Here is a 26,696-nt window from a genome sequence, read left to right as displayed (position 1 = left end):
GGAATGAGCTGGCAGAGGAAGTGGTGGAGGCTGGTACAATTGCAACATTTAAGAGGCATTTGGATGGGTATATGAATAGGAAGGATTTGGAGGGATATGGGCCGAGTGCTGGCAGGTGGGACTAGATTGGGTTGGGATATCTGGACGGGTTGGACCAAAGGGTCTGTTTCCATGCTGTACATCTCTATGACTCTGAGTGGCTACATCATTTCCAACTGGACTTAATATTCATCCCAAATTGTCAAGATTCCAACATGCCTTGAAATTTCAAGAGCTGAAGTGGCATGTAGATGAAAGTTTAAGTTGCAGGTATTCTGTTCACCCTGCCAGCCAGAAACTGCTGAACTCCTTGAGATGAAGAGTTGTAAGATGACCAAAGTTTTAAAGTAATATTGACTGAAAAATAGCACATTTTATTTTGGGACAAGCAGTCTCTGCACACACACTGCAATTTTTTTAACGCCACTTCATGGCAACACAACACGCTATTATGGACTAGGCCAGACCCCCTCAAAATATTTTAAGAAGATAGCCTAGATCCTAACTTTTTCTTATTTTAAAGGTGGATGTGAAGTGGATATTCCAGGTGTGATGCAGCTGGTCAAACCACTCCTCTTTAACCAAAAAGAGTTTATTTGAACACTACAGTTGAAACATGAACAAAATAAAACAGATTTTAGATTGACTTAACTATTGGAAAACTTAACTGACCTGACACAGCAACTTAACCAACGAGCTGTTCCAATTCCTGCAATATCCCATAAACACACCCCTTGACAAAAGGTAAATACAAACGCAGGTTCTTGCAGGCAGAAGAGATTTCAGAGAGAAATGTCAGCCAGGAATCATCTGCTGAAGCTTGGAACCTTTTTTTTTTGCATTGCAGTAGCTTCTCTGCTACAACTAAATCAAACTAGAAAAAAACCTAAACTGGGAGAATTGCCCACTTCACTGCCATTGTTAAACTAGGGTCTTTCCAGACATTTTGGGACCTCTGCCTTTACAACCTCTCTTGGAAAAAAACAAGGACAAAATAACCTTGTTAAAGTGACAGCATTGCATGAGGCTTAACTCATAGTTGATACACTAGAGACAAGATCTAGCCAGCTTGCCTTCTACTGAAGGTAAGCTAACTATGATTTGAGTTTTTTAAAATATAAATATAGCTCATTTATTTTATTCTGAAACTATACACTTAAACTGTTGTACATGTTGCTGTTTCCTTACAATCTCTGGCTCGGAAATGCTACACACTTGCCATCTGTTGGACTGTTGCCAATATTTGATTTATTCTCCCCAAATCTCTCAAACAATTGCATTTTGCTTTGCTCTGTGTAAATGGAGTGCAACTCTGTTACTCTCAAACATCAGCAAATATATTTTAAAGAAATCAAGGAGTCAACAGAGGTACAATAATAATTTTTGAGTCTTGTGCTTTTGGACTGATCAGATGGTTTTAAAAGTAGATTATCCAACTGTTGTGATACTAACAGTATGTCCTGGTATAATGAGTGTTTCGTCAGCACGAACTGGCTATCGTGCGATTGATGAATTGTGGATGCTGTTTGGACAAACTTTCTACTGAACGGGTATAACGGTTTTCCATAGTGCAATTTTTTTTAGGGTGAGGATGCAGAGCAATGCAACTGTTGCATTATACCAGAGCACTTTATTTGCTGAAATCAAATTTTAGCAGGTCAGGCAGCATCCGAGGAGCAGGAGAATCGATGTTTCAGGCATAAACCTTTCAGGAATGATGCTGCCTGACCTGCTGTGCTTTTCCAGTACCACTCTAACCTTGACTCTGATCTACAGCATCTGCAGTCCTCACTTTTGCCTAGATGATCTTAACCTTACTGCGTATCCTCTTGCAAGGATGCCTACCTTGAAGAAGTTCTCCTCCTGTTAGGCAAACAAGCTGGAATTGCGTGTTTAAATGTTATTTGCGGGAAGAGACTGGAGTGAAATCTTTTTAAATGACGCAAACTCATTCTAATTACTAAATTGTACCCAAAAAAGGGGGGAGGGGACGTTTATGTACATCGTGATGACATCTTCTCTCATACGTAAACGCTCCACTGCCATTTTGAACACTTCGACCTTTCGCGCGCTTTTTGTGGCTTGACCGCTGAACCGGAAGTGGTGGTGGCAATAGCCGCTGCGCCTGCGCAGTGGGGAGCGACGTTGGTGCTTATGCAGGGACCGAGCAGCAGAAGCCGGAGCCGCCGCCGTCTGAGCCACGATCGCCGGCACTGTCATCTGGGATGACGGAGGATCGGGCCGCTGCTGCAGCCAAGAAGACTTCCAGCTGTCCCAGGTATAGAGGAAGCTGGAGGACCTCCGACCTTGGCATTAAAAGTTCTTTTGTTTCCTGTGTTTGAGGTTCATTCACCGTTTGAGCTGCAGAGCAGAAACCCGGTCGCCTTGAGTTGCATTTGTATATCTCACCTTTCCCATACTCAGGACCTCCCAATGCGCTTTGCGGCCCTTTTGAAGTGTCGCCTGTGTTGTGAGGTAGGAAGGTACCGACAGTTTACATGCTCTCTCAAGTATGTGATAATGATCTCGGAGCATCTAGTTTGGGGGATGAAATATTTGCCATAATGGGTCTAATTCTCCTTATTTTCGAAATAGTGCCATTGCACCTTGCCTACCTACCGAGAGGGTAGATTTGATTTAACAATGGGTCCAGTATCTCTGACAATGTCTTCTCTGGAAAAGTAGAATTCAAGCCTGAAGTTAGCCATGATCATGTTTAGGTTTGACGGGCCTTACAGAATCCTAACACTATAGAAGCAGGCTGTTTGGCCCTTCGTGTCCACACTGACCCTCTGAAGAGCATTCCACCCAGACCACACACTATATAATTCCTGTAACTCTGCAATTCCCATGGCTAATCCACCAAGCCTGCATGTCCCTGGACACTATGTATAATTTAGCATAGTCAGTGTGCTTAATCTGCTCATCTTTGGACTGGTAGCCATGATGTGGAGTGCTGGTGTTGGACCAGGGTGGGCAAAGTCAGAAATTACACAATACCAGGTTAAAGCTCAACAGGTTTAGTTAAAATCACAAGCTTTTTGAGCACTGCTCCTTTGTCAGGTGGAGTTCACCCTCATGAAGAAGCAGGGCTCTGAAAGCTTGTGATTTTAAATAAACCTGTTGGATCATAGCCTAGTATTGTGACTTCTGACTTTGTCTTTGGACTGTGGAAGAAAACCAGAGCATCTGGAAGAAACCCACGCAAACTTGAGGAGAATATGCAAACTCCACATAGACAATCACCCAAGGGTGGAATCGAACCTGGGCCCCTGGTGCTATTTCTTGTGTTCTTTGGATTTTTGTGCCCCTAATTTGGGTAATGAATCCAGAACTTGGAGGCAAGCATGTTGCCAACTGAGTCACAGCTGGCATGTCAATAAGGTCATAAGACAGACATAAAAGCTGAATTAGGCTGCTCAAACCATAGAGTGGTGCTGGAAAAGCACAGCAGGACAAGCAGCATCCGAGGAGCAGGAAAATTGACGTTTTGGGCAGGAGCCCTTCAGGAATTAGCTCATTCCTGTTGAAGGGCTCCTGCCCGAAACTTCAATTTTCTGCTCCTCGGATGCTGCCTGACCTGCTGTACTTTTCCAGCACCACTCTAATCTTGACTCTGATCTCCAGCATCTGCAGTCCTCATTTTCGCCCTGCTCAAACCATAGAGTCTGCTCTGGCATTCAATATCATGCCTGATCTGATAATCCTCAACTCCACCTCTTGCATTGTCCTTTTAACCCTTGATTTCTTTACTGATTCAAATTCTGTCCATTTCAGCCTGAAATATAATGACTGACTCAGCCTCGACAGCATGCTGCAGTAAAGAATGCCACAGATTCACTACCCTTTAAGAGAAGAAATTCCTACTCATCTCGGCCTTGAATGTGCAACCCCTTATTCTAAGATTGTGTCACCTGGTCCTAGACTCTCCCACAAGGGGAATCAACCTCTCTGCGTTTACCCTCTCAAGTCTGCTGTAAGAATCTTGTACATTTCAGTAAGGTCATCTCTCATTTTTCTAAACATCAATGAGTACAGGCTCAACATACTCAACCTCTCCTTGTAAGGCACTTCCCTCCATACCCGGGATCAGCTGAGTGAACTTCCTCTGGACTGTCTCCAATGCTAGTTTATCTTTGCTAAGATAAAGGACCAAAATTGTTCTCACTATTCCAGCTGTGGTCTGGCTAGTGTCTTGACTAATTTTGCAAGACCTTTCTATATCTATTGAAGATGAAGATAGGAGCAGGAGTGGGCCATTTGGCCCCTTGAGTCTGCTCCACCATTTATTATGATCAAGGCTGATTATTGAGCTCCTACCCTAATCTCACTCGTACCCAAGCTCTTTTAAAATGAAGAAATGCCATTCCATTTGCCTTTCCTGTTACTTGCTGAACTTAGGTGCTAGCTCTTTATGATTCATGGATGAGGATTCCCAAATCTCTCCTGTTCTGTTGATGTCTCCTGTCTAACTCAGCCTTGAATACACTTAGTGACCTGGCCTCGACAGCCCTTTGCACTAAAGAATTCCACAAATTCGTTACCCTCTAGAGAAGAAATTCCTCATCTCTGTGGGCACCCTTTTACAGTGAGATTATGCCCTGTGGTCCTGGGCTCTCCCACGAAGGAAGTCAACCTTCCCATATCTACCTGTCAAGCTGTAAGAATCTTGCATGTTTCAATAAGATTGCCTTTCATTCTTCTAAATTCCAACGAGTATAGGTCCAACCTGCCCAACCTCTTCACATATGACAGTTTCTCCATACCTGGTATCAGCCTCCTGAACCCTCTCTGGATTGCCTCCAATGCCAGTATATCTTTCCTTAGACAATGGCCCCAAAACTTCACTGGATTCCAAGTCTGTGGCAAGTTTTTAGCAAAATCTTCCTATTTTATACTCACTCCCCTTTGAAATAAATGTCAATATTCCAATTGCCTTTCCGATCACCCACTGAACATGGATGCTAGCTTTTTGTGTGGAGCTGTAAAGACTCATTAGATCCAAAAAAAAAGTATTTATTTGGATGAGGCATCAACAATTTGTGTACAAAAAGCTGCCAGGACACATGTATGCCATCCTCCATATGTTTGAAGGAGGCAAGTGAGAAGAATGTAAACACAGATTAACATCAAGATGCTTCCAAAATATCATTTCACCTAATATTAGGTTGGATATGCAAAACTGTCTATTGTAGAATACAGTTAATAGACCAGTCTCGTGAGTAGCACTGTGGCTTTATCATTGAACAATGGGAACCTTTTCACCGGCTCCAAACAACCTTGCAAACAAATGCTTCAACGTTAGGATATCTCTGACTGGACAAATGCAGGAAAGTTGTGGCACTGTTTGGTTCATGGCTGCATTGTTGTAACCGGTGAACATCTGCCTGTACCCCTGAACAAATTAAGAGGCTGCAGGATTATGGGTCTTAAACTGTGTCTGTGCCTAAATTCTCTGGCTTTTTAGGAAAGTGGTTTGCCAAGTAGATTATGCCTGGGAAATTCCTACATCTAGTCTATTAGATACCTATGGTCACAAAGTCTTCTGCTGTCAAGCCGCTGCACTCAAGAATCTTCTTTGTAAACCACCTCAACCTTGCTAAGTCTCTCTTAGCATTCAAAAGTTATCTCAATGCCTGCCTCTTTGACTGTGGCTTTGGCCACTTCCATTTTAACTTCTGCTTTCACTCAGTAACCAAAGCCTTACCATGTAGTGCAGTGCCTTCCTCGGGACATTTTGCTGTGAGCAACTCTATATAAAGATCCTTTGAGATTAATCCACTGTACATTTAAAACCTAGCTTCACAGTATTGATAATCTTTTATATGCTTACCCCTGCCGTTCAGCCTGAAATACAGACTAACCGAATAGAAATTGGGGCAGAGAGTTTGTAAGTAAAGTGACAGGAGCTTTGACTGCAGTGAATTAAAGGAATGCCAAGTGTTGCTTGAAACATGGGATGAAGATTTGTTTCTGAGCTATTGTGCATTTTGGGCTTGTATTTGCCAATATGTCAGCCGTGTCAAGCGCAAAGTGCCTTCTCCCGCTGTTGCTCCCTCCACAATTGTTACACTTGGAGATCATCACTCAACAGCTTGATACAGTTAGTCCCTTTAACATTCTGTGATATCCCATGGCCCTTTGCTAGAGTCTTATCAAACACATGAGGACAGATGGTCCAAAAGCTTGGTCAAAGAGACAGATTTAATAAGCATCGTAAAGGTAAAAAAAGAGGTTGTGAGGGGGAATTCCACAGCTTGGCACCCAGCAACTGAAAGTATGGCTGTTAGTTGGGGGGACAGCTGGAAATTGGAGGTATGCAAGAGGCCAGAGCTAGACAAGATTTGAACTGTCAGTAACAAGTATACTTCTGTTGAGCCAAATGCAAGGTATTGCAAAGTGGAAGTGAAGCTAGGAAGCACAAATTGAGGAGCAGCATAGAATTTGCCAAGAGGAAATTAAAAGAAATCTACAGGTAGCGTTGTTTTTCACTCCTTTCATGCAAGTGAAGTAGCTGGAATATTGCATCCACCAGAAGATGCAGAGGAGAGCAACATGAGTAACCCCTGTTCTAGGGAATGAGGTATGTAAATTAACTTGGGCTTTTCAGCTTCTCAGTGAGGGGTAAAAATGGACCTTAGATGAATATATAGTACTTAACAGGGTGGTCAGAATACCTTTCAGACAGAAGGTGGCAGATGCCAGGAAGATGTTGGTTTAGAAGCACTTATCTCCAAATTCTGTAATAATTTTTTCTTGTTATTTTTCACACAGTATTGAGCAAATGCTGGCCTCAAACCCTGGGAAGACGCCTATTAGTTTACTGCAGGAGTATGGAACAAGGATTGGAAAGACACCGGTGTATGACTTGCTGAAAGCTGAGGGCCAAGCCCACCAACCCAATTTCACTTTCCGAGTGACAGTCGGAGAGATTAACTGCACAGGTTTGTACCTTGTTCTTCAGTGTGACAGTTTGATCACTATTTGGGGACAGTAAGAGCAAAATGCTTCATGTACAGAATCCAGTTTAAAACCTAAAAACAAAATCCTGTTTTTGTCTAATTAACTACAATGAGTCTCCCGGCATCAGATGAAGGTTTGCTTTCTATTTCTGTGGAGCCTGGGTGATGTGTTCAGCCCTGATAAGGTTAACGAGATATCATTGATTGTGGTGTCGCTTAACTCCATATTTGTAGAGCTCTTTAAATTGACTTCTCAATTTAAAATGGAAGGTCCATGTGGTAAATGAAGGGACTGTTGATTCCTTTTCTAGTCATGATGCTCTATTAAGACTAATTGGGTCACATTCTGATTTCATTCCATGACATGCTTAGCAGTGTTTTGGGAATCTCATTTAATGTTTCTGTTTCGGGGTGATGATTTTCAAAACCCGTAGCGTTCACCATATGCCATCTCTTCTTCCTATTTTCTTTTCCCCTGTTGACTTTTGCAACACACAGCACTGCTTAAGATCATAATGTCATCTGTGTAATCAAATGATACTGGTTGCTTTCATGTTTTGAGATAAACATTGTTTTCCAGCAAATTGTTCTTCTGTTCATAGTGCAGAATGATGTAGAGAATTGCATTGCTTCCGGAGCTGGTTAAGGAAGCCGCTTGAGACAAGTCTCCAGCCTTTGTCAATCTGTAGCAAAACAGTGGCATTCATGATGTTTGCGCCTGCTTTGTGCTGGCGCGTACAAGATTTTCTAATGGCATCCGCATTGAGGGCTGGGAAGAATACTAGGGTTGAATAACAGGCAGTCCAAAGTAGACCCAGGTGATGCATGTAGAAGTGGATCATCATTTGACAGATCTGAAATGAATGGGCACTAGTCTTTAGACAGGCAGAGACCAGAATCTTTACAGGGAATGTGATGTACAGAAATTGACCATTTGACACATTGGTGCACTAAAGCCTTCTTCCATCCTCTTCATCTCTTAGCAGTTTAACATTCTATTCCTTTCTCCTTCATGTATTTGCCTTTAAATATATCTCTACTATTTGCATCAACTCCACATGGGAGAAAGTTCCATATGCTCTCTGCTGTCTGGGGATATGCATTTTTTTTTTCGGAATTCCCCACAGGATTAACTCTTAGGGTCATTGTAACGTTCAAAAGCACATTGAATCAATTTTTTATTGAAACAGACTCGGTGAGTCTGATCTGCCGTAACTCCCCTTACCTGTTTTTGTGAGCGCAAACCGCCTGATAACTGCGAGCAAAACCAAAATGCAAGCTGCATGGATTACTTCTCAGTGGGGACAACTATTTTTATTTCGAGGCAGCCCATGTTCTGGTCGTGTTGTGCACAGCAAGATCCCACAAAGTGTTGCGATGAATGTCCAGTTTTCTTTTTCATTTTACTGATGTTGGGATGAGGGAAGTGTTTTAACTGGCACACTAGATGAACTGTCTTTCTTATTTAATGGTGCCCTGGTCTTTCCCATGTGAGAAAGTGGTTTGTGCCTTCAATACAATGCTGATCTGGAATGTTGTATATGCTCCTGAGCAAGGGTGGGTTTTGATCCCATGATCTCTGGTCCAGGTGGAGCATGCTTGCTAGCTGATTAGCAACAGAGCCAAACTGACGGCTCTGAAAAAGTTCCGCACATAATGGAATTGAGGTGCATTTCTGTCATCGACTAACTTGCTCTGAGGCAGGCTATTCAGATCTGTCTGAGCATCAATTCAGCTCATGTATCTGGACTGAAGGCTTTTTTTTGTGGCCGTTTCAATTAGTTGCTTTATGGTTGGCTGGTGTTTTGTGGCTTTTATTTAAAGTTGTGTTTTAATTAATGTTTTTCCCCCCTCAGGTCAGGGGCCTAGCAAAAAGGCAGCAAAGCACAAGGCAGCGGAAGCTGCCCTGAAATTACTAAAGGGAGGAAACATGTTGGAGCCCATGTTGGATGGAGTCAAGTACGTGAATAGCTAACTGCACCTAGGAAGAGCTTTCCATTCCATCTTCTAATGGTGATATTCAACCCTATTTTGTCTGCCCTTCTCCCCCCCCCCCCCCCATCTCTTCCAAAAGGCAGTGACATATGCAGGGAAACCATTCCTCAAGTGCTGTCAGCTTTCCAAGACTTCACCTAAATGGTCATTCCTGAAGGACTAGCCCTAGCAGCGTGTTGATTCGCTGTTCAATCACGAGGGCATCATAGCTATTCCCAGTGAGTGCTATTCTCTTATCTTGCACTTTCACCACCAGGGGGTGCTGGCTGGTGCTCAAAAACAGGAACCTTCTTCATGATATTTTCCTCCTTTCCAAATATATTCCCTTTTTTGCCTGCCCTGGCTGGCGATGCAGTACAGGTCAAATGTTCAAATGAGACAAACTAAAATGGCCATTTCCATGTTCCGATTGGTTTTAGGTGGGTGTGACATTTGAGAAGGAGCTTGTCCAGAGTCCTTGGGGCCAACATTGCTCCTTGAACCTGCCTCCCCCTCAAAGTTTGATTGACAGCTTACTCCTCCTGTTGTCGTTTACAGGACATCGCGGTGCGCAAAATGGCTGCGGCATTTGCCTACATAAGTCACTGCACTTCAATTCAAAGCAAGATACTGTCTGTGAAGCATTTTGGAATGTTTTTGAAAAATGTGATAGCCGCGCTATGCAAATGCAAGTTCCTTCTCTGAACTAACTTGGAGATGAGAACCTGAGCCTGGGAGCTGTAAAACTCAATTGCTCCACATGCAGTGTTTTTAAGTGCCATTGGTGTGTAATATGTTGTTGGCGATTACAAATAGTTAGAACTTTATGAAGTTGCTATATGCTTTAAAGTATAATGTACTGGAGTCAGCGCCCTGAATTTGTGTCAAAGTCAGTTCCTTGGTTTCTCAATTACAGCCCGTAAACTTGAACCGGCAATACTGATGGCATGTTTTCATCCAGTGAGGCAGTCTATCATTGTAGAAAGTGTTAAAGTTGTCAGGAAAAGTTTTTCTATTTCATGTTAAACATGCTAACCATTTCAAAGGTAGACCTTCAATCCATTTAGTTGACCAATCCATTGTCAATTCCCTTGATGCATTCCCAATAATGCTGAATTTTTTTGTCATTGTCTTTTTGAAAATAATCCATTTATGGAAGTGAGAGAGGGAATTTGCCCTTGCGTTTGAGATTTACTTTGAGACTGGTATTACATCATGCTTATCTGCACAAATGCCTAATCCAACAACTTGATGTTAGTAATAGCTGGCCATGGGTATGAAGAACTCATTCCACTCCCAACCAGAACCGTCAGAAGCATTCCTCGTGCAGTGTGGGATCTTGCTGTGCGCAAAATGGGGCTGCTGCATTTGCCTGCACTGACAGTCGCTAAACATAAAAGTGAAGCGCTTTATAAACGTTTCTTGGAGACGTGACAAGGCGCTGTGTGAATTTTCGAGGAGAAAGTGAGGGCTGCAGATGCTGGAGATCAGAGCTGAAAATGTGTTGCTGGAAAAGCGCAGCAGGTCAGGCAGCATCCAAGGAGCAGAATCAACGTTTCGGGCATGAGCCCTTCCTGAAGAAGGGCTTATGCTCGAAACGTCGATTCTCCTGCTCCTTGGATGCTGCCTGACCTGCTGCGCTTTTCCAGCAACACATTTTCAGCTGTGTAAATTTTGTTTTTCTAAAAATTCCTGCTTGTTTAACTCCCAGGTTGTTCAATCTGGCAGTGATTCAGTGTGTTGGGCCTGTGCTGTACCATTAGAAGGACGTGGGCTCATAGTTTATTTCCACTTGGGCCAGCTCTGACCTAGATTGTACAGAGACTAGAAACTGGAGATACCTGCCTCAGACAGGAAAGGAGGAAGATCAACTGATGGGTTACTCTTGTTGAAGTAAGACCCAGTGAAATGTACAGTCCAAATGCGATACTGGTGTAAGCCTGTGTCTGTTAACGCACAACACCACACAGCAGAGACACAGATATATGTTTTAGTTTCAAAAATAGTGAGCAACACTGGCAAGACAATATTAACTAACTTCCCTTATGGTAGGCCTGAGGGTGGACAGAGTGAAACACTTACTGGAACTTGTATCAGCTCACAGTTCAAAGCAGGTAAGAATAGAGGTTCCCCCTCTTGAAGGGCATGGGTGAAGCAATTGGATTTTCACATCAAAGTTTTTACAAGGAATGACAGGGTGGCTGCACAAAGGGTGCTTCGTCTGACTGGGGGAGGAAGGGGGCAAAACCAGGGAATCCGTCTCAGAATCAGGTAGGCAACAAGGAGAGATTTCTTCACTCAGAGTGGTGAATCTTTGGAAATCTCTGTCCTAGAGGACTATGGAGACTCAGTCATTTATTATTTTGAATAAGGAGATCAATAGATTTTGAGATATTAAAGATATTGAGGGATGTGAGGATAATGCAGGAAAATCAGGTTGTAGATTTGATCTTATAATGACAGAGTGGACTCAAAGATCTGAATGACCTTCTCCTGATCCTATTTCTTATGTTATAAAACAATAGCATTTTTCAGTTTTTAAAAATTTTCTGGCTCTAATCCACAATTTGCTACATTTATTGAATTGCCATTCAGGGAAGTGAGCTCACAACCGCCCAGTCCAGTACCTGAAGCACTAAGCTACTGTACATTAATATCTATTCCAGCCAAGTTGCTGGGGAGACTAGTTATGGAAGGAACAACCGAAGCAGAGTTTCTCCATATCCCACTCTTACAAGTGATCCTTGTGGTCTCTGGTGTTTCCGGAGCTTTGGTGAGCTGATTTTATTTTACTTACCTCTATGGGTTTTATGAATTGGTGTCTCGTCAACTGTCTTGTTTCATTGTTCTTTCTCTGTCCTCTCTCACACCCTGCCACCAAATTCTGTGCTGTGCAGCCCCTTGTGTGCGTATCTGCCTGGTTGAGAAATGCATTGAAGGTTTGCATATTGGCTTCCAGTTGGCCCACAGAGAGTAGCAGCAGGCAGTAAGCAGGAACTGCAGAAATCACTGTAGCGTCATTCTCCCTGAAGCTCGACATTAATACGTTTGTGTATGATAAAGGTTTTGTTGGTCTGGAATTGTGGGGTAAGTCACCCAGCTCTCTCCTCTGCATTTATTTTGGAGAGGCATGGCTGCCTAAAGAAAAATGCCTTCATTGATTGTGAAAAATATTTATAACTTGTGAATTTTCCTTATTCCATTGTTCTCTTTTTTGTAACGCCCTCCAGGATCTCTGGCACTGAATCCAAAAGCTCTAGCTCTGCTCAGCTGGCGGAATGCAACCCTGTAGGGGCTTTACAGGTATTGTCGTCTTGTTTATCTCCCAACATTCAGAATACACATACACTGATTCCTTCATTTGTAACGTAGAGTACCGAAACAGTCTATTCGGCCCAACAGGTCATGTTGGTGTTTATACTTCCTGCACCCTATTTCATCTCATTCTATTCCCATGTTCCTTTCTTTCATGTTTTCTTAGCTGCCTCTTCTATCCTATACATCTTTATAATTTCTTGTGGTCGCACGCCTTGCATTCTTTCCTCTTTTGGATAAAGAATTCCTCCTGGATTCCCTGTTAGTTTTATTCGGGGCTATCTTAGTTTTGCTCTTCCCATCAGTTGGAAACAGCTGCTGCAAAATCTACCCCTTCATAATCTCCTTGGGTTCTCTGCCGTGATAGGTCTAAACCACAATGTCACAATCTTCTCTGCATACAAGGCGATGATCAAGCACTGTGCTGCTGCCAGCAGTTTTATCCAGATCGGTCATTTAGCCAACCTGTGGTGCGTGTTTATGCTATAGCCAGGAGCTATGGAGAGCGATGGTAGAAGCTCCGATATCCTTTCTGTTGCTTGGCTGAACGGGAATCTCTCCCTCAATTCTGGTCACCCTGTTACAGGAAGGATATTATTAAACTGGAGAGGGTTCAGAGAAGATTTACCAGGGTGTTTCTGGCAATAGAGAGTTTGACTTAAAAGGAGAGGCTGGATAGGCTGGGACTTCTTTTTTCACTCGATCGTAGGAGGTTGAGAGGTTTATAATATCATAAGGGGTATAGGTAATATGAATGGCAGGTATCTTTTCTCTGTGGTGGGGGATTTTAAGACTGGGGGGTATATTTTTAAGGTGAGAGGAGAAAGATTTTAAAAAGGACACGGACAATTTTTTTTAATAAAAGTGGTTTATCTGTGGAATGGACTTCCAGGAGAAGTGGTGGGTACAGGTACAGTTACAATGTTTAAAAGGCATTTTAAAAAGTACGCAAATAAGAGGTGTTTGGAGGGACATTGCCCAAGTGCAGGCAGGTCACACTAGTTTAGTTGGGGATTTGGTTGGCGTGGACTGAAGGGTCTGTTTCCATATTGTATGACTCTATGCCTGTTATCAGCATGTTCTGGAAGGATTCCCTTGACCTGTTTGGCCACATTATGGACATAGCCACCAAGTCCTGGAGCGAGACTTGAACCCTGAGTTTCTTCCTCAGAGTCGGGGACACTATCCAGTATACCACAAAACCCCTCATAATTTTAAAGGCCTCTATTATGTTTGAGGAGCCACGGATGTTGGAGGTGCATCGGTGTTAAATGCTGAAGCGATTAAACAGATTAGTGCACTGGCGCTTTACCATCAGTAACATTCCGCTTAGTGTGTGTTCTTTCTTTCCAGGAGCTGGTGGTTCAGAAAGGATGGAGACTTCCGGAATATACGGTCACTCAGGAATCTGGTCCTGCCCACCGGAAGGAGTTCACCATGACTTGCAGGGTCGAAAGATTCTTGGAGATAGGTATGGGCACTTTGCTCCTTCCCCACAGTTAGTGTCTTGTGTTTTTGCGGTCTAAATTAGAGTGGTGCTGGAAAAGCACAGCAGGTCAGGCAGCATGTGTACTTGCCTCTGGTGCTGCTGATGCTGTGGTCTAGTGCCTCTACTGCCCTTCTTCAAATGATTTGGCTCTGAGTCGCATTATTGGGTGGCTGCTGAGCCAAGCCAATGTCCAGTTTTTTTTATTAATATTCATTCGTGGGATGTGGGCATCACTGGCTGGCCAGGATTTATTGTCAGTCCCTAGTTGCCCTTGAGTATGTGATGGTGAGCTGCCTTCTTGAATCACTGCACTCCCACTGCTGTAAGTAGACACGTTTAGGGAAGGAATTCCAGGATTTTGGCCCACCGACAGTGAAGGAACAGCAATATATTTCCAAGTCAGTATGGTGAGTGTCTTCAAGGGGAATTTGCAGGGGGTTGTGGTTCCGTGTGCCTGCTGCCCTTGACCTTCTGGATGGAAGTGGCTGTGCGTTTGGAAAGTGCTGTGCAAGGATCTTTGGTGAATTTCTGCAGTGCATCTTGTAGATAGAACGTATTGCTGTTACTCAGCATCAGTGGTGGAGGGATTGAATGTTCCTGGATGTGGTGTCAATCAAGTGGGCTGCTTTGTTGTGGATGGTGCTGAGCTTCTTGAGCATTGTTGAAATTGCACCCATCCAGGCAAGTGGGGAGTATTCCATCACAGTCCTGACTTGTGCCTTGTAGATGGTGGACAGTTTTTGGGGAGTCAGGAGGTGAGTTACTTGCCACAGTATTCCTCGCCTCTGACCTGCTCGAGTAACCATTATGTTTATGTGGCTAGTCCAGTTGAGTTTCTGGTCAACGGTAACCCCAAAGATGTTGAGAGAAGTGGAATTCAGTGATAGTAACACAATTGAATGTCATGGGGTGGTGTTTAGAGTGTCTCTTATTGGTGATGGTCATAGCCTGGCATTTGTGTGGCATGAATGCTACTCGCCACTTGTCAGCCCAAGCCTGGATATTGTTCAGATCTTGTTGCATTTGAACATGACTGCTTCAGTATCTGAGGAGTCGCAAAAGATGCTGAACATTGTGCAATCATCAGTGAACATCCCCACTTTTGACCCTATGCTGAAGAGAATGTCGCTGATGAAGCAGCTGACTGAAGGAATTGACTGTTGAGGTTAGTTAAGAAGAACTGCACACGTGTCACTTGCTGAGGTAATGTGATGCTTGCAGAACATTTTGCAAGGCTCCATAGTGTCTTGAGTTTTGTGTTTTTGTTTAATTGTTAGGATGTGTTTAGTAAAATGGTGTCAAGTGATTTGCCCTTCAGTCCAAAATATGGGAGCGTGGAAATAAGCGGGATAATTCTTTCTAAGAGCCAAACAGGCATAATAGGCTGATTGGCCTCCTTTTGTGCTACAGGTTGCTCTGATTCCATAGAACTAGCAGCACCGATTCTCACAGAGCATTCATTACCCCATTACCCATATCGCACCTCATTTTTGGACTATGCAACCGACACTTCTAAATATCTCCTGGCACTTCCAAATTGTGCGAGCAACATTGAGGTTTAAATTAGTTGTTTTTTTTCTCCCTACCTCTTCCAATAACTTAGCATAACAAAACTCCTGGACCACCTTGCTATGCACAATGAGGAATTGAAAAAAATAATTTTAGAATTAATTTTGCTTGACATTGCTGAGTTTTCTTTTAAATACCCCTTATTCCCAGAGCATTACGGAAAGGATTTATCATTGCTAACTGTAGCAAGAGCTCGGTGTCAGCCACCTAAACTGAGATTTAAGGTAGTTGTTCAGCAGTTTGTTTTGCGATGTCTTTGTGTCATAATCTTTGAAATAATAATGGAGAATTCACCATCGGTGAACCAGGAAAGTCAATACTGCAACTTTGGAAATACTCAGCCCTTTCTTCCCCAGCATTCAATGTTTGCACTTTACACACAGGCCTTTATTTGACGCAGTTTAGGAGTTTGTGTGCATCTCAGACAAAGTAATTTTGCTGCACCATGGCACTTAGTGTGTGAAACAGGCTGCTTTTTTAGCCAGCACATTCTGATCTCCCTCTGCCATCGGATGAACTGCTGTCTGATCTTTCCCAGAGATGTCAATTGTTACCTTTTTTTGTGTGGGAGTTGTATAAGAAAGGAGAGTTTTGGAAGGGAACTTGGGAATCGAATCAAAAGGGTTTTAAAAGATTGGTTAAATCAAGTGTATTTGACTACAATTGAGATCATTTGCAGAAGGCAGCAATTTGAATTGATCTTTAAGTAGTTGTTTGAATGTCAGCTACCTAGTGGAATTACCTATCCATACAGCTTAAAGCAGGGTCAGGAGACCATTGACAGTCATGGCTTCAGCTCCCAGCCTACAGGAGTTTTGCTGCCAGAATTTGTGGAACATGTATGTGGGGCAGTGGTACAGTTGAACTAGACATGGAAGTCTGTGCCAACCCAATTTAAAGAAAGATGTGCTGAGCATTTGAGGGATTTCTTTTTGAAGTTTAATGAATGGTGTTTTCTCTCTCTCACACATTGGGGTGTTTTGAGAATGAATACTGTATAGATTTGGTGATGCAGAGTAGAAACTAGTGTGATCGGTCTCTTAACTGGTGATGTCTTACCTATCATAGGGAGTGGGACGTCGAAAAAGCTGGCCAAGCGCAACGCTGCCGCAAAGATGTTAGCAAGAATCCACGATGTCCCTGTGGATCAGAGGGACGGGAACGAAGTCGAGCCAGAAGATGACCAGTTTTCCATTGTAAGTGTGTGAAAGGATGAATTGCAGTTTTTAATGAGAGCGCCAGTTTGCGTCATGAGAGAGAGCTGACAATCTGCTGGTGATGACATGACAGCCCTGCTAGGTTTTAGACAAAAATGTCTAACTGGAGTGAGCTGAGACAGTAATGGAGACTGCTTGTATTGTACAAACAGATATTGAGGGAGGTCTGGAGTGGTTCAGTAAAGCAGTGACTGAGAAAACACACCATGTCCTCTTCAAATTTTGAAAACTACCCAACAATACTCTGGTCTGGAATGTTTATAGTTTTACAGCACTTGGGTGATATTCTGGTGGTTATAAGGTGGCTATTAATGATGGGAGCAATTTGAAGTTCCTTCATTCGTTTTCAGAGTGTGGGTGTTGCTGACACTGCTCTCCATCAATCACCATAATTTTATGTCGCTGTGTAGCTCATTAAGCCACTGAAGAGGGTATTTAAGAGACAATCATTCTGATATGGAGCTGGAGTTACATGTAGGCCCACAGCGGACAAGTGTATCAGGTTTCTCTCTCTAAAGGATACTTGCGAAGCATTTGAGTTTTTGTGGCGTGCCCAGCAGTTTCGAAGCCACTTCTTTTGATACCATCTCTTTTTAATTCCAGCTGGTATGTCTTAAATTCTGGATTATTAATCCAGACGTCTAGATTTCTCTCCAATAACATAACTACTACAATGCCCCATGAGATGATGAATGGAGAGTGTCACAAATTGAAGCATTTTGAATGGCTTTTAGAATGACTAAAATATCAGCGACTCTTCGTGACCTCTGCTGATTCTATATTGAGTGACAGTCGAGCTCCTATTTAGGTTGGGTGAATTGAGGAGTATGCGGGGGGGGGAGGTGGTGAGAATGTTGGTGTTGAGGTAAAAAGTCAACCATGATAGTCTTGAATGGCAGAGCAGGCTCAAAGGGGTAAATGTTCTACTTCTGCTATTTTCTATAATCTTAGAGACTGAGAGTCTTTATAGAATTCTTTCATGGCCACCTTATCAATTGTGTTTTGTTTAATTTAAACCCCCTTCCCCACCTCCAAACAAATTTATTCTTGGTTTGCATTTCTGGTGCCTTCTCTCTGGGGCTCATTCTGTCTCCCAAAAGACTCCTAGGTTTGTGAATCACACGATTAGCCGACAGCAGCACTTGGATTTTGAGTTTGTTGTGTGAAGAGAGCCAAGCACCCAATCCCACCAGAAGCGTGGCAACGTTAGTGACAGAACTGTGAGCCATGTAACGGGTTAATGTGGAGCATTCCATCACTAGAAAGGAAAATGCAGCCACGTTTTAAATGAGGACCGGCATGCTGAAAGGAGGTGGTTCTTCCATTGCGCTTCTTTCTCTCCAGATGGTTGGTAACAAGCTGGATGGGCCGAAGGGCAAGAGCGCAGGTTGCACGTGGGATTCGCTCCGGAATTCTGCAGGGGAACGAATTCTTCACCTCAAGAGCAACCCACTTGGTGTTTCCAACTCCAATTTTTGCCAGATGTTGAGGGAATTGGCCGAGGAGCAGCGGTTCGACGTCAGTTACTTAGATATCGGTAAGGCACCTTGAGCTGACTGTACTGTGAATGGAGCCTGTTTCACCCGTGGAGAATTGATAACTTTCCATGTTTCATTGCCAGGAGCATACATGTGGGACTGTAGCATTAAGTTACAGCTAGCTGATCTTGAAACCAGTGCTTGGATTACCAACAGAAAAATGAGCAGTAAAGCCTTTCTGACTAAGCAAGGGGGCAGTTAATTCTAGGACCTGTGAAGTGAAAGGAAGCGTTTGCATTTATATTGCACCTAACTATTTGAATGTTCCAAATTGGAAGAGTTAGGAATGTTCCGAGGATGCAAACCAGTTTGAGGTGGATGATCTGTTGATCCGGTTTAGCCTGTTATGACATATTTTTATGTTCATCTAAGGAGGTAGGCAGGTCTCCATTTTAACATCTTATCTAAAACATTGTACAACAGCAGTGTAGTATGGGAGTGCCACACTGTTAGTGTATGGGAAGTCTAAATTATGTACTCAAATCCTAGAGATTGTACGTGCAATCTTCTATGCCATTTTAATGGGATGGATTCGGGATTGGCTGTCTGACAGAAGGTAGAGAGTTGGGATAAAAGGTTCTTTTTCGGAATGGCAGCCGGTGACAAGTGGTGTTCCACGGTGTTCAGTATTGGGGGTGCAGCTGTTCACATTATATATTAATGATCTGGATGAAGGGACTGGGGGCATTCTGGTGAAGTTTGCCGATGATACGAAGTTAGGTGGACAGGCAGGTAGTACTGAGGAGGTGGGGAGACTGCAGAAAGATTTAGACAGTTTAGGAGAGTGGTCCAGGAAATGGCTAATGAAATTCAACGTGAGCAAATGTGAGGTCTTGCACTTTGGAAAAAATAATACAGGCATGGACTACTTTTTAAATGGTGAGAAATTTCATAAAGCCAAAGTACAAAGGGATCTGGGAGCGCTAGTCCAGGATTCTCTAAAAGTTAACTTGCAGGTTGAGTCTGTGGATAAAAAAGCAAATGCAATGTCATTTATCTCAAGAGTGTTGGAATATAAAAGCAGCGATGTGCTTCTGAGACTTTATAAAGCTCTAGTTAGGCCCCATTTAGAATACTGTGTCCAATTTTGGGCACCACACCTCAAGAAGAACATATTGACACTGGAGCGAGTCCAGCGGAGATTCACACGGATGATCCCTGGAATGGTAGGCCTAACATACGATGAACAGCTGAGGATCCTGGGATTGTACTCATTAGAGTTTAGAAGGTTGAGGGGAGATCTAATGAAACTTACAAGATAATGCATGGCTTAGAAAGGGTGGACACTGGGAATTTGTTTCCGTTACTAGGACACTAGGACACGTGGGCACAGCCTTAGAATTAGAGGGGATCAGTTTAGGACGGAAATGAAGAGACATTTCTTCAGCTAAAGAGTGGTGGGCCTGTGGAATTCATTGCCACAGAGTGCAGTGGAGGCCGGGACGTTAAATGTCTTTAAGGCAGAGATTGATAAATTCTTGATCTCCCAAGGAATTAAGGGCTACGGGGAGAGTGCGGGTAAGTGGAGTTGAAATGCCCATCAGCCATGATTAAATGGCAAAGTGGACTCGATGGGCCAAATGGCCTTACTTCCACTCCTATGTCTTATGGTCTTAATGAGAAGAAATTATCTAGTTTGCTGGAGTCCATTCCAATTGTTTGCTTTTTCTTTGCCCTACTACTACTATTCCATCTGGCCCTTTTTTTAATAACTTTCCACTCCCATCCCTAACGCTAAATGTGATTGTTCTTCCTACTTAAGGTTTCATTCTTTACCACCAATCTGGTGAATTCCAAAAGTCTGTGACCTCTACCATCAAGAAGGACAAGGACATCAGATACTAGGGCACACCACCACTTGCAGGTTCCCCTCCGAGCCACTCACCATCCTGACCTGGAAATCTATCACTGTCCCTCCATTGTCGCTGGATTAAAATCCTGGGAACTCCCTCCATAACATCCCTGCACCCCAAGGACTGCAGTGGCTCAAGAAGGTGTTGCTCACCACCACCACCACCTCACCACAATTAGGAATGCGGCAAGAAATACTGGCAACACCCACATATGCAAATATTCAAAATAAAAGTGGTGAAGCCAGTTAGTCCAGTTTAAGGGAGACAGTGGTGGAAACCTGTTCTCTATATCAGTTAAGGAAGTTTGAACGCTGTTCTGAATAATCCTACTTCTCTAGATGTTTGCTAACTTCCTGTGACTTTTTTTTCTTTCTTTCCAGAAGAGTTGAGCTTGAGTGGCCTGTACCAGTGTCTTGTGGAGCTATCAACGCAGCCCACCACCGTCTGCCACGGCTCTGGCTCAACAAGGGATGGTGCCCGTGCCAATGCAGCCCACAATGCACTGCAATATCTGAAAATCATGGCTGGAGGAAAGTGAGCCCAGTGGAGAACAATGATCACTCCTCAGTCTGACCAGCACTGTTTTAATTCCCTCCCAAACTGACATGTTTTTTAAAACTAACAGCTTGAATTTCCCAAGTTGTGTACTTGATTGGAAGTCGAGGTTTCTTACGGTGGTGCCTTTTTATTTTTTTTGTGTGGGGTCGGGGGGGTGGGGGGAAGGTTTGGTGATGGGTCAGTGATGCAAGGCAGGACAGAAGGAATCTGAAAGTTTATGTTGATTCTTTGTTTCCCAAAGTGTTGCTCTCCCATGTTGTCCACCTCTAATTTGCTGGATGGTCAACATGACACTGCTGTTGGCAAGTACACTCTTGCCCTTGAGTCTCACTCAAACTGGTAGTTAGAAGCCTACTGTGATTGTGAATAGTGTCCCTGGCACTACTAACCATAGTTCGAGTGGAATTGCTGCAGTGGTGATGGCCATCTGATGTTCTTTTAACTTAATTTCTCACAATATATGGCATATTAATATCTCGCAAGTGAGTTTGGGACGTTCACTTGATCTCCTTCCAATTGTCAGGGTCACTCAGCACCCTACTGAAAAATGGGTGTTTGTTATCCCAGCATGATGTGCTAGTAATCCCATAACGTTGCATTGTGTGTCTGTCCATTTCTCTTCTTGGCCAAGTTGCCTGAGCAGGGACAAGGCACTGGATAGAGGGCGAGGTCCTTGTCTGCTTCTGTCCACTTGACACAAAGTAGCATTACGAAGCCTCCTATGAGGAGGCTGGCCAACTGTGAAGGCTGGAGAAAGTGTGTGTATATAAACAGTGTTTAAAGGTTAAAAAATGAATGATAATTTTTTGTTTTTGTCAAGTATCATGAAGTTTCATTTGAAATAAGTTATTGATTTTTTTTGATACAATGTGCTTTCCAGGCCTAGAACTCCAGTTACAATAATTACTGTACCAAAACTTGCAAGTGTTCTGTACTAACACTAAAGGCAGCTGTCTACTTCCCTTAAATTGTGATCACCTTTTTGTAGTTACAACAAATGCCAGGTTTAATGATCCTGGCATCTTTAAGAGGGAATCCATTTTGGATGCACACCCCTTGATATAATTATAGATTGCAGTTGTCTGCAATGAAATGTAGGTTCTTTTCTTTTAGTGCACTCGGGGCTCCTCCATTTTAACAAAAAAATGTTGGCATTTGTACAACATCTTTCACGACTTTAGTGCATTCCAAAATGCTTTGCACCAAGAAAAGTACTTCTGAAGTGTAGTCACTGTTGTCATAGATTCCTTGGGCTCTATGTATTGTCCAATGTGGCTCTAAAGCAGGTGTGCGGGAGTTGCACCTTGGCTTGTACTGAGGTAGATGATCTCAGCATGGGCCTTAGTGTTGCTACGATTGGAGGGATGAAGAAAGTGAACTTTTGTTTTTGCTTTTGATTGCTATCAAGTGACCTTTTGTAGAAAATGTACCTGTATGGAAATCAGGCAGTGGCAGTACTTGACGAACTGTCATGTCTGTCACCCTGACCTCGCTTAGTGACACGAGTCTCAGCGCTGGTGGGGAGACTCAAACCCTGTGCCCGAGCAGAGAGGATGTAACTTCTGGAAGGGTGGGGTTAAAGAGAGAGGCATGTAAAACAGGGAGACCCCATGACACAATAGATGCTTCACTCCCAAGTTCCAGGCTCATTCAGCCCAGTCCAGGAGAAGAGGTTTCAGTTTACTCGCTGGGAGGGCTCAATGGCAAATGGCAATCAACTGATCGCAGATGTAAACTTTGTGGCAAAACTGTGGCAGACTCCATTTAAGGCGATTGCAAAGACTGGTGTGAAGTGTTGGGGATTGGGGTGAGGCAAAGAATTGCTTGATCGCTCCCCTGGTGTAAATACGTACATTTATATAGAAAGAAAATCATGTTTACAATGTTGCTGAATGTAGTGATTCTTCCCAGTGTTGGGATGGAACAGAGGGCATATGTGGCTCTCCATCTGATAGAAAGTGGCCCACTCCTCTACACCTCATAATGAGCGCACAATTCACATGGCAAATGTGATTTCAGTTAAAGCATTGTACAGAGGCTTTTCACGGAGTTGGCAGAATATTAAAGAAAACTTTTGATAATTATTAAAGAAAATGAATATTTCTTTTCATTGATAGCAAATCAAAATGTTGCATCCAGGTTCCCAATTTTCTTTTTAAATGTTTTCAGTATTTATGCGTACAATCTGTTGTCTGGTTGTTCTTTTGTAAGTCGAATTAGTGCCCTTTTTTTTTCAGAAGTGGTGCTCTTTCAGCTCTCTCCAGTGCTTTGCACGTATTTGAGTCTGGAAAAGCCACAAAGGAACTGTTTAGAGAAAAGACCATTTCTACTTGAAAAGGATAACAAATGTCAGAAATACTCTCAACTGTTCTGTCAGGACCTGTAGAGCAAAAAGGCAACTTAATGTTTCAAGTGCATTTGTAACTTCTTTTGTATTTAAACACTCAAAAAAAATCTGCCCAACTTGAGTGAATAAACATGTAAATTATTCATATGCCGGCCCTCTTGTCCTATGTTTTAAGTTGCATGCAAATTATGTTGGATGTGTTAATACCAATGTTAATTGAAAACATTCAGAATTTGTAGACTGCTATCTCTCAGCCAATTTTGAGTCAACCTATTCAGCCAATTTTGGCTCTTTGGCTCCCTGACTTTGAGCCAGTGAATAGCTGACTTACTCTGGCTGGGAGTCTCCTGAGTTTAACGCCTCCTGATCTCAGCCAGGGCAAGGCTAGCATTGTTTTAAGTTGGCCTCTGAATTCCAGCTCCTGGTTACTGGATAGCATTTTCTGGTGAAATGCAAAACCTGGAGAACAAGGGCAACCAAGCTGGGTCCAGTGGTAAATACCTTGCCAAAACAGTTGGGGCACAAATAACACCGCTTGGGCAAGGTCCCAGAGGTCACAATTGCAAGAGGTGAGAGCCTTTTAGAAGGCGAGAACATGAACAGAGCTTCTTACACCACAACTGCCTTGACACACAATCCCATAACATTCAGGCACTGACTGTGATTTTGACACCATCAAGTCCTAAGTATGGGATGGTGCCCAAGCAAATCAGTGGGAATGGGAAAAGAGGGTGCCCAGTTTAACTTGCTGTACAGACTTATTGGCAATTTTTTTGGGACCTGGGATTGAGTTGTCTGTTTTTGTGGTGTGGGAAAAAGAGATCAAGCCCATCCAGCCACTTATAGACGTTTTCAGTTTGTGAAATTATATTCACATAGTTATTTCAGTAATTTGGGGATGGGAGGGGGAACTGGGTGGTCTAGCTCTGACATCTGGGATGAAATCCAAACTAGATAAACAGGATGGACTCTCTTCCTGGCCTCTGCTGGCTGCAGTATGGAATGAGGTTGAAGGAGTCTTGACTTGCGTTTCTAGAGTTATAGGCCTCTTGGTATACTGCCTCAGAGAATTGGAACATTTCAAACAGCTGCAGAGTGTGTAAATCCTGAGTCGACGTTTAGGTATGTCGATGAGGACAGTGTAGAGGGAGTTCTATCTAATTCCATGCTGTACCTGTCCTGAGACCGTTTGATGGGGACAGTGCAGAGGGAGCTTTCTGTATCCCACCTTGCTTGTTGCTGCCCGTAAGTATCTGAAATGGGAATGTGTCCAATCCACTGTTATACCAAGAACCTATTCACAAAATGTAACAAAAGTGTATTGGATGGTTTCATTAATAATTGGACTTGATCATTCTGGAATTAACCCTCCTGCGCAAGCAGTCTGTGAGCCAAGGTGGATGTAACATTGCAGTGTGTTCTGACACTTATTCTTGGGCTGACTTGTGCTTGAAGCTTAGTGTCTGGAGGAAGCTGTCTGTACTCCCAAACCCTTCCTTGTGACCTCCTGCCACTTGCTTCTTTGTCAGTGTATGGTATGGTCAAGTCGGTTTCAAAATCTGATCACAGAGGATACATTAAGACGGATTCCAGGCTCTTGTAACACAGTCCAATTTCTGCATTTCTCTGAAATGGATGTTGGATTTTAAAATCTGCCCCTTCTCATGCAGCTTCATGTATAGATATTTTCCTCATCACTTTGTTAAGAGATGTTATGACACACTTCTGCCTCTCTTCCATGGTTATGTTTGAGCCTGGGTGTCATAGAGGTTTTACAGCATGGAAATAGGCCCTTCAGCCCAACCTGCCCATGCCACCTAGTTTTCACAATTAATCTAGTTCCATTTGCCTATGTTTGCTCCACATCCCTGCATACTTATCCCACCCATGTACCTGTCCAAATGTTGCTTAAACAACGAAATTGTACTCCCCTCCACCACCTCTGGCAGCCCATTCCAGACACACACTGACCTCTGTGTGTGAAAACAAATTGCCCCTCTGGACCCTTTTGTACTTCTCCCCTCTCTCCTTAAACCCATGCCCTCTAGTTTTAGACTGCTATACCACAGAGAAAAACTGTTGGCCATCTACCTTATCTATGCTTCTCATGGTTTTATAGACCTCTATAAGGTCAGTCTCCTACAATCGAGGGGAAAATAAAAGTCCCAGCTTCTCCTTATAACACAAACCTTCCAGTTCAGATAGCATCCTAGTAAATCTTTTCTACAGTCTTCCTAGTTTAATAATATCCTTCCTATCATAGGACAATCAGAACTGCACGCAGTATTCCAAATGTGGCCTTAGCAACATCTTGTACACTGCAACAAGATATCCCATCTCCAATACTCAATGCTCTACCACCAGCCACGACCGAGTCTTCGACCTTCAAACCAATTTTGTATCTAATTGGTTAGCTCTCCCTGGATCCTGTGAGACTTAGGCTTCAGGGAACATCTCCGGGACACCCGCACCAATCAACCCCACTGCCCCGTGGCCCAACACTTCAACTCCCCCTCCCACTCTGCCGAGGACATGCCTCCCATTCACCTATTGTACTCTTTGCTACCTTCCCCCCAAGCACCCCCCCCCCCCACCACCCCACCACCCCATTTATCTCTCCACACTGGGGGCTTCCTGTCTCTATTCCTGATGAAGGACTTTTGCCTGAAATGTCGATTTTCCTGCTCCTGGGATGCTGTTGTGCTTTTCCAGCACCACTCTGATCTAAACCCTGTGAGACTTAACCTTACTGAGCAACCCACCATGTGGTACCTTGTCAAAGCCCTTGCTAAAGTTCATGTAAACAATAATAGAATCTCTACAGTGTGGAAACAGGCTCTTTGACCCAACAAGTCCACACCAACCCTTAAAAATGTATCCCACCCAAACCTCTTCACCATTACTCTACATTTACTCCTGACTAATGTACCTAATCTACACATCCCTGAACACTATGGGCAATTCAGCATGGCCAATTCACCTAACCTGCACATCTTTGGAGTGTGGGAGGAAACCCGCACAAACACAGAGAGAATATGCAAACTCCACACAGTCACCCAAGAGGGGAATCAAACCTGGGTCCCTGGTGCTGAGAAGCAGCAGTGCTAGCCACTGTGCCCCCCTAAATGGCTATGCACTGCCCTCCTCTACTTTCTTGTTCATCCCTTCAAAAAAACTGACTATCCCAAATGCCTGTAGATCCCATTTCTCAGAATCCCCTCTAACAACTTACCCACCACAGACATTAAGCTCACCGGTCTGTAGTTGCCAAGCGTTTCCCTGCAGCCTTTCTTAAATAATGGCACAACATTAGCCACCCTCCAATCTTCAGTCACTTCACCCATGGCTGTTGATGATACAAACATCTCTGCTAGGGGCCCTGCGATTTCCTCCTAGAATCTCACAAGGTCCTGGAATGCACTTTATCATGTCCTGGGATTTATCTATCTTAATGATTTTAAGACTTCCAACACCTTTTGTCATGTTGACTAGCTTCACGACATCAGCTTTTATTTCCCTAAGTTTCTGAGCATCCATGCCTTTATCAATGGTAAATACTGACAAGAAATATTTATTTAGTATCTTGTCCATCTCTTCCACCTCTGAACGTAGATGGTCTTGTTGATCTTTAAGAGACCCAATTCTCTCCCTAGTTACACTTTTGTCCGTTATGTGCACGTAGAATCCTTTTGGAGTCTTCTTTACCTTATCTGCCAAAGCCATCTCGAGTCCCCTTTCAGTGCCCCTGATTTCTCTCTTAAGTGTACTCTGACACCCTCTATACTACTCGAGGAATTCACTTGATCCAAGCTGTCTATACATATATGCCTACTTT

General features: G+C 43.4%; 1 protein-coding gene across 2 annotated transcripts; it reads left to right on the top strand.

Moving 5' to 3' along the window:
* Positions 1 to 2,160: 2,160 nt before the first annotated feature.
* tarbp2 (TAR (HIV) RNA binding protein 2) lies at positions 2,161 to 23,008 on the top strand. Of its 2 annotated transcripts, none has more exons than XM_043681847.1 (8): positions 2,161 to 2,317; positions 6,814 to 6,983; positions 8,858 to 8,960; positions 12,206 to 12,278; positions 13,644 to 13,761; positions 16,417 to 16,544; positions 17,910 to 18,102; positions 20,340 to 23,008. In XM_043681847.1, the coding sequence occupies exons 1-8, from the start codon at positions 2,265 to 2,267 to the stop codon at positions 20,492 to 20,494; spliced, it is 993 nt and encodes a 330-aa protein (XP_043537782.1). In that variant the 5' UTR covers positions 2,161 to 2,264; the 3' UTR covers positions 20,495 to 23,008. The 2 variants fall into 2 exon arrangements, with proteins under 2 accessions (XP_043537782.1, XP_043537781.1); XM_043681846.1 differs by having other exon boundaries at positions 20,337 to 23,008.
* The last annotated feature ends 3,688 nt before the right edge of the window (positions 23,009 to 26,696 follow it).

The sequence above is a fragment of the Chiloscyllium plagiosum genome, chromosome 43, assembly GCF_004010195.1.
Source record: "Chiloscyllium plagiosum isolate BGI_BamShark_2017 chromosome 43, ASM401019v2, whole genome shotgun sequence".
Lineage (NCBI taxonomy): Eukaryota > Metazoa > Chordata > Chondrichthyes > Orectolobiformes > Hemiscylliidae > Chiloscyllium > Chiloscyllium plagiosum.
The sequence above is the reverse complement of the archived record's forward strand: the minus strand, read 5'-3'. Positions and strand labels throughout refer to the sequence as shown.